General features: G+C 47.4%; 1 protein-coding gene across 2 annotated transcripts in view; it reads left to right on the top strand.

The window, feature by feature from the left end:
- LOC144500777 (snake venom metalloproteinase BjussuMP-2-like) overlaps positions 1 to 12,693 on the top strand; it is a 71,703-nt gene that overhangs the window by 24,383 nt on the left and 34,627 nt on the right. For both annotated transcript variants that reach the window (XM_078224221.1, XM_078224229.1), the window contains exons 6-8: positions 818 to 950; positions 5,923 to 5,976; positions 9,186 to 9,257. In XM_078224221.1, coding sequence (XP_078080347.1) covers positions 818 to 950; positions 5,923 to 5,976; positions 9,186 to 9,257 — 259 coding nt within the window. The remainder of the gene's footprint in view (positions 1 to 817; positions 951 to 5,922; positions 5,977 to 9,185; positions 9,258 to 12,693) is intronic.

Below are 12,693 nucleotides of genomic sequence, written 5' to 3'. Positions count from 1 at the left end.
TTTAGATTGTTACAAAAGTACGATGGGTATAGAGGGATATGGGCCAAATGCAGACAATTGGGATTAGTTTAGGGGTTTTAAAAAATAAAGGGCGGCATGGACAAGTTGGGCCGAAGGGCCTGTTTCCATGCTGTAAACCTCTATGACTCTATGAGGTGACTTCTCCCCAGTGTCCTGGTCAATATCCTTTCCTCAACCAAGATCACAAAAGACATGTTGTTTCATTATCGTTTTGCTGTCTGTTTGTGGGATCTTGCTGTGTGCAAATTAGCTGCCGTGTTTCCTGCATAATGAGAGTGACTGCATGGAAATAGAATCCCTACAGTGCAGAAGCAGGCAACTCCGCCCATCGAGTCTGCACCGATTCTCTCCAATAGAGCATCTTACCCAGGCCGACCCCCGTAAACCTACGCATTTAAACCACCAATCCTCCTAACCTAACATCCTGCTTCACTGAGGAAGAATTTAGCATGGCCAATCCACCCAACGTGCACATCTTTGGACTGTGGGAGGAAACCGGAGCACCCGGAGGGAACCCATGCAGAACGTACAGACTCCGCACAGACAGTGACCCAAGCTGGGAATCGAACCCAGGTCCCTGGCGCTGTGAGGCAGCAGTGCTAACCACTGTGCCACCGTGCCACCCACCGGGCATGTCAGAAGTCATTCATTGGCTGTATCAGTAGGACATCCTGAGGTGATGAAATGTGATGATCTAGCTGCCAGTCTTTTCTTTCTGTTAATGTAATATCTACTGACCTTCCTCAAAATTAAGTTTCTGTCATTTTGTGAATCCCACGGATGCCTCTTTTCGCAGTGGCTTCATTTCAATCGGAGATCGGGAATACGCAATTGACCCTGTAGGGGGCAGCCACCACAACCACAGAGTGATCCGATTGGGACACACCCGCACGAAGAGGCATCTTCGCCTGTCCCCTGAGAAACCCATGGTGAGAAATCAAGGCTAAGTTTTATTTCTGGAGTGATGGAATTGAAAAGCAGAGAAGCTATGTTACGATAAAAGCTAAAATTCTGTGGATGCTGGAAATCTGCAAAAGAAAAGCAGAAAATGCTGAAAAATCTCAGCAGGTCTGGCAGCATCTGTGGAGAGAGAACCAGAGCTAATGTCTTGAGTCCTTGTGGTTCTTCAGAGCTAACGAGAGGAAGAACTGCTTCGGATCATAAACCGTGTAAGAGGGGGTGGAACAGGTCGGGAAAAGTAGAAGGTCAGTGATTGGTGGGAGTTAGGAGAGTTTGCAGCAAAGATGTGTGGGCGGCACGGTGGCACAGTGGTTAGCACCGGTGCCTCACAGCGCCAGGGACCTGGGTTCGATTCTCGGATTGGGTCACTGTCTATGTGGAGTCTGCACGTTCTCCCCATATTTGCGCATGTTTCCTCCGGGTGCACGGCAGCGTGAAGGACTATGGAAGGTGCTAATAGCAGCATAAAGATAAGATGGCAGAATGCGTAAATGGGAGAACAAAGGTCAGTGCTCAAGTGATGTTAAACTTGTACAGAACCATGGTTAGACCACCTTTGGGGTGTAAAAAAAATCCTGGTTAGATACTGTACTGTGAGCAACTCCGGGCACCACACTAAAGGGCTGGGAAGGGAATGCAGATTAGATTTGTCAGAATAATAAATCATCCATCAAGGTTAAATTACAAGGAGAGATTACGAAAACCAGGATTGTATCCCTAGGAATTTGGAAGGTTAAAAGGCGATTTGAGTGAAGTTTCCTAGATATTAAGGCAAACAGATAGAGTAAATAGTGAGGGACTTTTCTGTTGTTTAAGACAGGTTCGGGAGGGTTGTCTAAAGATTCGAGCCAGACGTAAGTGGTACAAGTTTGAAACATGGCCTCTTCCTGTTCCTCTGTTCTTATGAATAACTTTTGAAAGTGGCATGAGTACTCTCAATCGGAGTGTTGAATTAGCTTCAGCCACCAGAAAGCTTGTATTCAAAGTCTGGTTGAGGGTTTGAGTATACAATCGAGGCAGACACTCTGTGCGATAGTGAGGAAGCTCTCTCTTTAAAGTCAGAAGTTGAGAAATCTGATGTATGCTTAGCCCTGTTTGCTTCAGTCTTTGCAAAGACTTCATTTTAAGATATTTCTGCCTATGCAACTAACACTACTAACTTGGCGACATTTTTAAGGCGAAAGGTTAGCTAAAAAATTGACTGCATTCCTGAAAGGTACATAATTCAGGCAAACAGGTTTTTCATAACAGCAGCCGCAAGGATTGTTTTTTAAGACGTAGACAGCCTGAGGAAAACATTTCCAATGACGAGATACTGCTTGAAACATAGTATGGATTTCAGTGTGTTGTTTCAGTTTTGTTTTCGAGATCTGTTCAGTGCGTTCAAACTCAGTACAGGGGCTGCCAATAAAAGCCAGTCTCCAAGTTTGCTTTTTCTTTTCACTTCTGTCATGTTAATATTTTAAGTTCTGTTCAATTAAAGAAAACCATTCTAAAACTCGCACCAAGTGCTGTCCCCTCGTCTATTCAAACAAATGAATGGACCCAACAGAAGTTAAACAGAGGCCTGTCTGTGGCTCTGTTGTATGTTAAAAGGAGCGTGACACTACCTGAAGGAAAGCCAAATGTTATCGCGGTTAAAACAGCACCAACAACAAATGAATCGGCCGCTTATCTGGAATTACAAGCTTTTTTTAATTCATTCATGGGATGTAGGTGTCTCTGACTGGCCAAACATTTCTGCCCATCCCTAGTTGCCCTTGAACTGAGTAGCTTGCTAGGCCATTTCGGAGGGCAGTCGAAAGTCAACCATATTGCAGTGGCTCTAGAGTCACATGTGGGCTAGGGGAGGCGATGGCCTTGTGGTATTAGCGCTAAACTATTAATCCAAAATCTCAGCTAGTGTTCTGGGGACCCGAGTTCAAATCCTGCCACGGTAGATGGTGGAATTTGAATTCAATAAAAAGTATCTGGAATCTACTGATGACCACAAAACCATTGTCGATTGTCGGAATAGCTCATCTGGTTCGCTGATGTCCTTTAGGGAAGGAAATCTGCCGTCCTTACCTGGTCTGGCCTACATGTGATTCCAGAGCCACAGCAAATGTCCTCCAAGGGCAACCAAGGATGGGTAATAAATGCTGGCCAGATAGCAACGCCCATGTCCCATGAATGAATAAAGAAACAGGCCAGACCAGGTAGGCAGACTTCCTTCCCAAAGGGCATTAGTGAGCCGGATGTTTTTTTTTAATGACAATCGACAATGGTTTCATGGTCATCATTCGACTTTTAATTCCAGATTTTTATTGAGTACAAATTTCACCGTCTACCATGGTGGGATTTGAACTGGCGTCACCAGATTTTAGTGATCAGATCTCTCGGTGGGTGAGCATCTTGGGGATAGCGATCATAATTCTATCTCCTTCACGATAGCATTGGAAAGAGATAGGATCAGGCAGGCTAGGAAAGTGTTTCTCTGGAGTAAAGGGAAATACAGTGTCATCAGGGAGGAAATTAGACGGGTAAATTGGAAGGAGGCATTCTTGGGGAAAAGTACCGAAGGAAAGTGGAGGATTTTCAAGGAATGTTTGTCTGGAGCTCTGCATGACAACGTTCCGATGAGACAGGGGGGTGTTGGTAGGGTACGGGAACCGTGGTGCACGAAGGTTGTGATGAACCTGGTGAATAAGAAAAGAGAGGCGTACAGAAGGTTCAGAGAGCTAGGAGGTGTTAAGGATTTAGAGGAGTATACGGGATGTAGGAAGGAGCTTAAGAAGGAAATTAGGAGAGCGAGAAGGGGTCATGAGAAGGCCTTGGCGGGTAAGATTAAGGAGAATCCCAAGGCTTTCTACAAATATGTCAAGAGTAAAAGGATGAGATGTGAAGGCATAGGACCCTTAAAAGGTGAAGGGGGAAAAGTTTGTGCGGAACCGTTAGAAATGGCGGAGCTGCTTAATGAATACTTTACCTCGGTATTCACGGTGGAAAGGGATCTGGGTGGTTGTACTGCTGGTTTGCGGTGGACAGAAAGGATCGAGCATGTGGACATAAAGAAAGAGGATGTGTTGGAACTATTGAATGGCATCAAGGTTGGTAAGTCGCCGGGACCGGATGGGATGTACCCCAGGTTACTGTGGGAGGCGAGGGAGGAGATTGCGGAGCCTTTGGCGATGATCTTTGCATCGTCGATGGAGACGGGAGAGGTTCCGGAGGATTGGAGGATTGCAGATGTGGTCCCTATATTCAAGAAAGGGAACAGGGACAGCCCGGGAAATTACCGACCGGTGAGTCTAACCTCAGTGGTTGGTAAGTTGATGGAGAGGATCCTGAGAGACAGGATTTATGATCATCTAGAGAAGTTTAGTATGATCAAAAGTAGTCAGCACGGCTTTGTCAAGGGCAGGTCGTGCCTTACGAGCCTGGTTGAGTTCTTTGAAAATGTGACCAAACACATTGACGAAGGAAGAGCGGTGGATGTGGTCTATATGGACTTCAGCAAGGCGTTCGATAAGGTCCCCCATGCAAGACTTCTTGAGAAAGTGAGAGGGCATGGGGTCCAAGGGGCTGTTGCCTTGTGGATCCAGAACTGGCTTGCCTGCAGAAGGCAGAGAGTGGCTGTGGAGGGGTCTTTCTCTGCATGGAGGTCAGTGACCAGTGGAGTGCCCCAGGGATCTGTTCTGGGACCCTTGCTGTTTGTCATTTTCATAAATGACCTGGATGAGGAAGTGGAGGGATGGGTTGGTAAGTTTGCTGACGACACCAAGGTAGGTGGTGTTGTGGATAGTTTGGAGGGATGTCAGAAGTTGCAGCGAGACATAGATAGAATGCAAGACTGGGCGGAGAAGTGGCAGATGGACTTCAACCCGGATAAGTGTGTGGTGATCCATTTTGGCAGATCCAATGGGATGAAGCAGCAGTATAATATGAAGGGTACCATTCTTAGCAGTGTAGAGGATCAGAAGGACCTTGGGGTCCGGGTCCATAGGACTCTTAAATCGGCCTCGCAGGTGGAGGATGCGGTCAAGAAGGCGTACGGCGTACTGGCCTTCATTAATCGAGGGATTGAGTTTAGGAGTCGGGAGATAATGCTGCAGCTTTATAGGACCCTGGTTAGACCCCACTTGGAGTACTGCACGCAGTTCTGGTCACCTCATTACAGGAAAGATGTTGAAGCCATTGAAAGGGTGCAGAGGAGATTTACAAGGATGTTGCCTGGATTGGGGGGCATGCCTTATGAGGATAGGTTGAGGGAGCTTGGTCTCTTCTCCCTGGAGAGACGAAGGATGAGAGGTGACCTGATAGAGGTTTACAAGATGTTGAGAGGTCTGGATAGGGTAGACTCTCAGAGGCTATTTCCAAGGGCTGAAATGGTTGCTACGAGAGGACACAGGTTTAAGGTGCTGGGGGGTAGGTACAGAGGAGATGTCAGGGGTAAGTTTTTCACTCAGAGGGTGGTGGGTGAGTGGAATCGGCTGACGTCGGTGGTGGTGGAGGCAAACTCGTTGGGGTCTTTTAAGAGACTTCTGGATGAGTACATGGGATTTAATGGGATTGAGGGCTATAGATAGGCCTAGAGGTGGGGATGTGATCGGCGCAACTTGTGGGCCGAAGGGCCTGTTTGTGCTGTGGCTTTCTAAAAAAAAAAGATAGGTTAGTTTCATGGTCAACATTTGGCATTTCATTGCAGATCTTTATTGAATCAGCCATGGTGGGATTTGAACCCAGGTCCCCAGAGCATCACCCGGGGTCTCTGGATTTCAAGTCTAGTGACAATACCACTACACCACCACCTCCCCTATAAATGTATGTGGCATGTTTTGGGATATCTCTGAGAGAAATGGTAAAGCATAAGTGCAGGCTATTCTTTCTTTGTTGTAAGCAAGAGATTAATAGGGACAGGCGTTCACCACTGTGTTCTTTCTCTTCATCTTTCATTCCCAGAATCACAACACCAATCTCAGCATCGAGCTCTTCCTAGTGGCTGACCGAGAGGAGGTAATTGACTTTTCATTGAAACTGAGAAGGCCATTCAGCCCCTCTGCCCAGTTCTGCCATTCATCAGATAATGGAAAATCTATGTCTTCAACTCCATGTTCCTCAACAGCCATCCCCTTCACCTTCAAGGAGCTTTGTCCTGATAACTGAATGGGTAAATGCAATGCCTGGTTATGGTATCCAAATGTACAGGTTCGATTCCTGGTCTGAGTTCCCTAAATTTGGCTTTAGCATCCCATGGTTAGGGACTTTTCCGGGGTGGGGGAAGGAGAAATCAGCCAAAGATTCTCATTCCAAATCACAGCCCAGTAAGCTGGTGGCCAGCGGGTCGGACATTGTTGGATGTGAGGACCCTCCCCCACCTGATGAGAGAAGTAGCTTACTCTCCAGATGAGCAGATTGTGACTTGGGTGAGGTAGCAGAGACCTGCATGAGGGATAGTGTACAAGACTATGAGGGACATGGACAGACTGGATAAGGAGCAGCTGTTCCCCTTAGTTGAAGGTTCAGTCACGAGGGGTCAAAGGTTCAAGGTGAGAGGCAGGAGGTTTGGGGGGAATGTGAGGAAAAGCTTTTTTACCCAGAGGGTGGTGACGATCTGGAATGCGCTGCCTGGGAGGGTGGTAGAGGCGGGTTGCCTCACATCCTTTAAAAAGTATCTGGGTGAACACCTGCACATCATAACATTCAGGGTTAAGGGCCAATTGCTGGTAAATGGGAGTTCAGGTGTTTCTAATGTGTCAGTGCAGACTCGATGGGCCAAAGGGCCTCTTCTACGCTCTATGATTCTATGATTCCATTGACAACTTCAGGAGAGGATGGCAGAAATTACAAAATTATGAGTGGCACAGGCAGGGTGGATAGTCAGAAGCTTTTTCCCAGGGTGGAAGTTTCAATTACAAGGGGGCACAGGTTCAAGGTGACGGGAGGAAAGTTTAAGGGAGATGTGGGGGTGAAGTTCTTCACACAGAGAGTGGTGGGTGCCTGGAACGTGCTGCCAGAAGAGGTGGTGGAAGCAGACACATTAGCAACATTTAAGAGGCATCTAGATGGGTGCAGGAATAGGGAGGGAATAGAGGGATACGGACCGAGTAAGGGCAGAAGATTTTTTTGTCGTTTAGTTAGGGCATCATGATCGGCACGGGCTTGGAGGGCCGAAGGGCCTGTTCCAGTGCTGTAATTTTCTTTGTTCTTTGCTCCAATAGTTGGGACAGTGAAGTCCGTGCTTTACATTATCACAGAACCTTCAAGAAAGAGCAGACTTCAGAATGATGTAATCAAAGACCTGTGATTTATTAAGGGAATTGACAAGGTCAACAAGGGAAGATTATTCGTCAGGGTGAAGAGCTCAAATAACAGAGGGTGGCACAAGTTAAAGAGCTAGAAGATTAAGAGTAAGAAGCAAGGCTAGATAAAGTTTTACAGTTTATTTATTAATGTCACCTGCAGGCTTACATTAACACTGCAATGAAGTTACTGTGATAGAACTTATACATGATGTGGAAATGCCGGCGTTGGACTGGGGTGGGCACAGTAAGAAGTCTCACAACACCAGGTTAAAGTCCAACAGGTTTATTTGGAATCACGAGCTTTCGGAGCGCTGCTCCTTCATCAGGTGAGTCATGATGAAGGAGCAGCACTCCGAAAGCTCGTTCTTCCAAATAAACCTGTTGGACTTTAACCTGGTGTTGTGAGACTTCTTACAGAACTTATGCAGGTGGGGAGTTTGTGGGTCTACGTTATCATGAAGGATAATGAAACATAATTTGGTTGAGGACAGGATTGGTCATAGAATCATAGAATCCCTACAGTGCAGAAGCAGGCCATTTGGCCCATCGAGTCTGCACTGACTCTCCAAAAGAGCATCTAACAAACCCTATCCCCATAACCCCAGGTATTTACCCCACTAATTCCCCTAACATACACATCTTGAGACATTTATGAGGACATACTCTGATCTCCTGTGACAGCTTTGTTCTTTCAAAGTACATGCTGGTAATTTGGGTGTGTGATGCTTGATGATCGAGTTATTTGGGACCCCTGCAGCTCAGCTAGCAGTGCGCTGACCTGTGTACTCAGACACTCTGGGTTCAAGCCTTACTCCAAGGCTTGTTGGTCACGGAAGGAGCATTCATTTTGATCAGTCACAAAAATTCTTCCAATACTTAACTAGGGAGGGAAAAAAAAGTGCAAAGATATGCAAGCAATCTAACTATGAAATGGTTGTGCAGGTTTCCCCTACAGTTCATTATTAGTGTCACAAGTAGACTTACATTAACACTGCAATGAAGTTACTATGAAAATCCCCTAGTCGCCACACTCCGGCGCCTGTTCAGATATACTGAGGGAAAATTTAGCATGGCCAATGCATCTAACCAGCACATCTTTCAGAGGAGGAAACTGGAGCACGTGGAGGAAACCCACGCAGGCACGAAGAGAAGGTGCAGACTCTGCACAGACAGTGACCCAGGCCGGGAATCGAACCTGGGTCCCTGGCGCTGTGGGGCAAGAGTGCTAACCACTGTGCCACCCTGCCACCCAGAGATACTGGGTTCAAGCCTTACTCCAAGATTTGTTGATCACGGAAGGAACCTTTATGTGGCTGAAAGCAGGTTGTTAATCAGCCACCAAAATTCTTCCAATACTTAACCGCACCAGTCTCAAAAGGAAGGAAAGAAAATAGCACAAAGATATGCAAGTAATCTAACCATGAAGTGATTGTGCAGGTTTCCACTGCAGGAGCAGAAATGATTCCAGAGAGAGAGATTTGCAAGATATGGTGAAAGGTTAGCAATGTAGGAGACTTCAGGCAGAATTTTCCAGCTTCTCTTGCCGGCGAGATCTTCCAGTCCCGCCAAAGTCGACTCTCTGCGGCTGGTTCCCCCTGTGGTGAGTGGGTGAGCCATGCAAAAGCCCGGAGGGACTGGAAGATCTCACCGAGGACCAGTGGAGAGCCGCATACGCTGCGGGAAAATTAAGCACGACGGGACTGGAAAATCTCGACTTTGGTTGGGCTTATCAAGCTTGTTTTCTGCCAAACAAGAAAGGGTCTGGTTTTAAACCCCACAATAAGGCAACCCCTTTGAAGAAGGAGAGGAAGAAAAATGTAATGAAAATAAGAAGCGTTTGTTCAGTTTTCTGTAAATTTAGTATTGACGTTCTCTTTGTAAACACAGTCTAACAACTCACTGGCATCTTGTTTTTCACAGTTTCTCCAAAACAAGGGGAATCTCAGAAGCACGCAGGAGCGGCTAATTACTCTCGCACATCATGTTAGTCAGGTAACAGGAACAATGCCTCTGATGCACTATCAATTACAACACGAAGACGCCAGTGAGTGAGGGAAACTAATAGGCTTTTATTCACAAAGAACAGGAGCACACCTTTGTAGCTGACCTGGTCTAGACTGAGGCGAGGAGGAGGGACCATCACCTTTATACCCCACTCTGGGTGGAAAGGGAGGAGTCTCAGGTGGAAAGGGAGGAGTCTCGGGCCAGGTGCAGCGTTGTAACAGTGGTTCACCACAGCCTCCCTTGTTGTAAAGCCCAGGTGAAAGGTCAAAGTGCATGCAGCATAGAATCATAGGGTGGGATTTTCCGACCGTGCTCGCCCCAGAACTGGAAAATCCCACCCGAGGTCAATGGACCTTTGCTATGATTCCTGTGGTGGGTGGGATGGGAAAATTTAGCCCCACAGAATTCCTACAGTGCAGAAGGAGGCCATTCAGCCCATCGAGTCTACATCGATTCTCCGACAGAGCATGTTAACCAGACCCTCCCCCATTGCCCTATTCCCATAACCCTACACATTTCCCATGGCTGATCTATCTAACCTCCACATCTTTGGACATTAAGGGGCAATTTACCATGGCCAATCCACCTAACCTGCACATCGTTGGACTGTGGGAGGAAACCGGAGCACCCGGAGGAAACCCATGCAGACACGGGGAGAACGTGCAAACTCCACACAGAGAGTGACCCGAGGCCAGAATTGAACCCGGGTCCCTGGTGTTGTGAGGCAGCAGTGCTAACCACTGTGCTACCGTGCCACCAGCACACAATAAAGAGTAAATAACTCCAAACAGCCAACATTGGATTTCAAATGATTGATGGGAGGAGCAGTGGATTTAAGATGTTTGAGGTCCTGGAAAGGAATGGGTTTGAGTAGGAAACTCCCCCTGCTCTTGATTTCAGTACATTGAATACAGGGAGAATGCTAAATTCGTTGGGCTCCTGAGAGCGAACAATCATCAGGGCGTTACAACAAATCTGTGTAAGCTTCTGACATTTTCTTTGAGTTCTTATTTTCATTACAAAAACAGTGCAATGGTTCACGGAGTTTGAAAGGATTTAACCCTGAGCAATAGGGCAATCGGACAGGGGTGTAATGAAACACACATCACAATCTCATGTCTCCAGCTCAAAATCAAGCTAAGTGCTACCTCACTTTCTGTAATTACCAAGCACTGCCACTGTAGGTCACTAGGCACTTAAAGTTTCTCACCAAAATCCTTCACTCAGTAAAGCCATGGCAACCGGCTAACTTTGTAATATGCTATGTGAAATAATCCTAAAAAAGTCCTATTTTGCAAAGGCAGTAAAGTTTTTGATCCACAGGATGTGAGCGGCCCTGACAAAGATAGAAACATAAAGAATAGAAGCAGAAGTAGGCCATTCGGCCCTTCGCACCTCCTGTGCCATTCATTTCGATTTGATTTGATTTGATTTATTATTGTCACACGTATTAGTCACTATTATTGTCACATGTATTCACTGCATTCGGTGAAAAGTATTGTTTCTTGCACTATACCATTTTGATCATAGCATATCATCAAATTCAACATCCTGATCCCCCCTCCTTCTCTCCATATCTTTTGATCCCTTTAGCCCCAAGAACTATATCTAATTTCTTTTTGAAATCACACAATGTTTTGGCCTCAACTACATTCTATGGTAGTGAATTCCACACATTCACCACCCTCTGGGTGAAGACATTTCTCCTCACCTCTGTCTTAAAACTCCCTTATCCTCAAACTATGACCCCTAGTTCTGGACTCCCCCACCATTGGGAACATTCTTTCTGAATCTATCCTGTCTAACCCTGTTAGAATTTTATAAGTCTCTGTGAGATCCCCTCTCACTCTTCTAAACTCCAATGAATATAATCCTAACCGACTTAGTCTCTCCTCATATGACAGGAATTCTGTCTCTGGAATTTAATGCTCCCCCAAGCCCCCTCCCCCCCACTGTGGTGAACCATCGTTGGTTCACCACTGGGGTTTGTTACTATGTTACTGTTGGGCTAGGGTGTTGTTACTGTGGGGGTTGTACTATGTTGTTGGGTTAGGGTGTTTACCTGTTATAAGAGTTATCATGGCACATTCCAGTGGGGTCCCGCCTCCGGTGGCAGGGTATAAGACCCCCTGCTCCGGCAGGACCCCTTCAGTCTGAACTGGTGTATTCGTGTTAGTAGTTCCCTTGTTACTTTATTAAAGCCTTCAATACCGAAGCCTTGGTTCCATGTGCTTATTGACGCGCATCAATTTAATAAAGTAAACAGAAAACTCACAACTGTGCAACAAGAAGAAAAAAAAACAGAGAGTATGGAACAGATTCTAAAACCGGATCGTCTGACACTGGACCCACGTGCGGTCGGTGCAGCTAACACATTCGACCATTGGTGGAAGTGCTTTGAGGACTACCTGGCAGCCTCGGTAGCTATCACTACGGACAGTGATAGACTCCAGGTCCTCCACGCAAGGGTAAGCGACACGATTTACCTAGCCATTCATGCAGCTCCCACTTACCAGGGTGCCGTCGAGCTCCTAAAGAAAAGATACACTATGCCACCCAACGAGATACATGCTCGTTACCTCCTCGCTACACGACGTCGGCAGTAGGGCGAAACCATGGAGTATTATGCCAATGAGCTCCTGCAGCTTGCCAGGGGTTGCGACTGTAAGGACGTCTCCGTCGAACAGTATATGTACGACCTCGCCCGAGACGCGTTCGTAGCAGGGGTAGGGTCCTCGTACATCAGGCTTAAATTGCTAGAAAAGGGGAAACTCAACTTAACCCAGGCAATGGGGATGGCCGTGAGGTTGGAGGCGGCGTCGAAGAGCTTGGCGCTGTACCCCGAGGACCACGTGCAGTCAACGTGGTTGGAGCAAGCTCTGCTCCCTCCTCGCCCCGCGAACCCGCGCTCCCAGATCGATTCGACGACGGCGGCAGCTCCAGGTGGCCAGCGATGCTATTTTTGTGGAGGGGCCAAGCATCCACGGCAACAGTGTCCGGCAAGAACGGCAATCTGCAGCCAGTGCGGTAAAAAAGGCCACTACGGCAAAGTCTGCAGGTCCAAACCTAAAAACGGCAGTGCAGCTTGTAACCCTCCAGAACGGAGACCATCTCTTTCGGCGTCGCAGTACCCACGAGGTCCGACCACGTGCGATCTCAGGACAGCGCCATCGTGGCAGACAGAGGAGGAGGAAGACCACCAGGAGTCGCTGTGCTTGGCGCCCTCGCCCACGTGCGATTCATGGGGGCGGCCATCATGGTCCACGACGACTAGGAGCGACCAGCAGGGGTCCTCAGCACCCACATCGGCAGCATGCAGCAGCGACCAGCAGGGGTCCTCAGCATCCACATCGGCAGCATGCAGTGACGCCCAGGGGCCAACGGTGGCGTTGATCTCTCTGGATCAGACCAGGCATTACAGACT

Source organism: Mustelus asterias, chromosome 1 (genome assembly GCF_964213995.1).
Source record: "Mustelus asterias chromosome 1, sMusAst1.hap1.1, whole genome shotgun sequence".
NCBI classification, from domain to species: Eukaryota; Metazoa; Chordata; class Chondrichthyes; order Carcharhiniformes; family Triakidae; genus Mustelus; species Mustelus asterias.
Note: the sequence above shows the minus strand (reverse complement) of the source record. Positions and strands in the feature narration are given on the sequence as shown.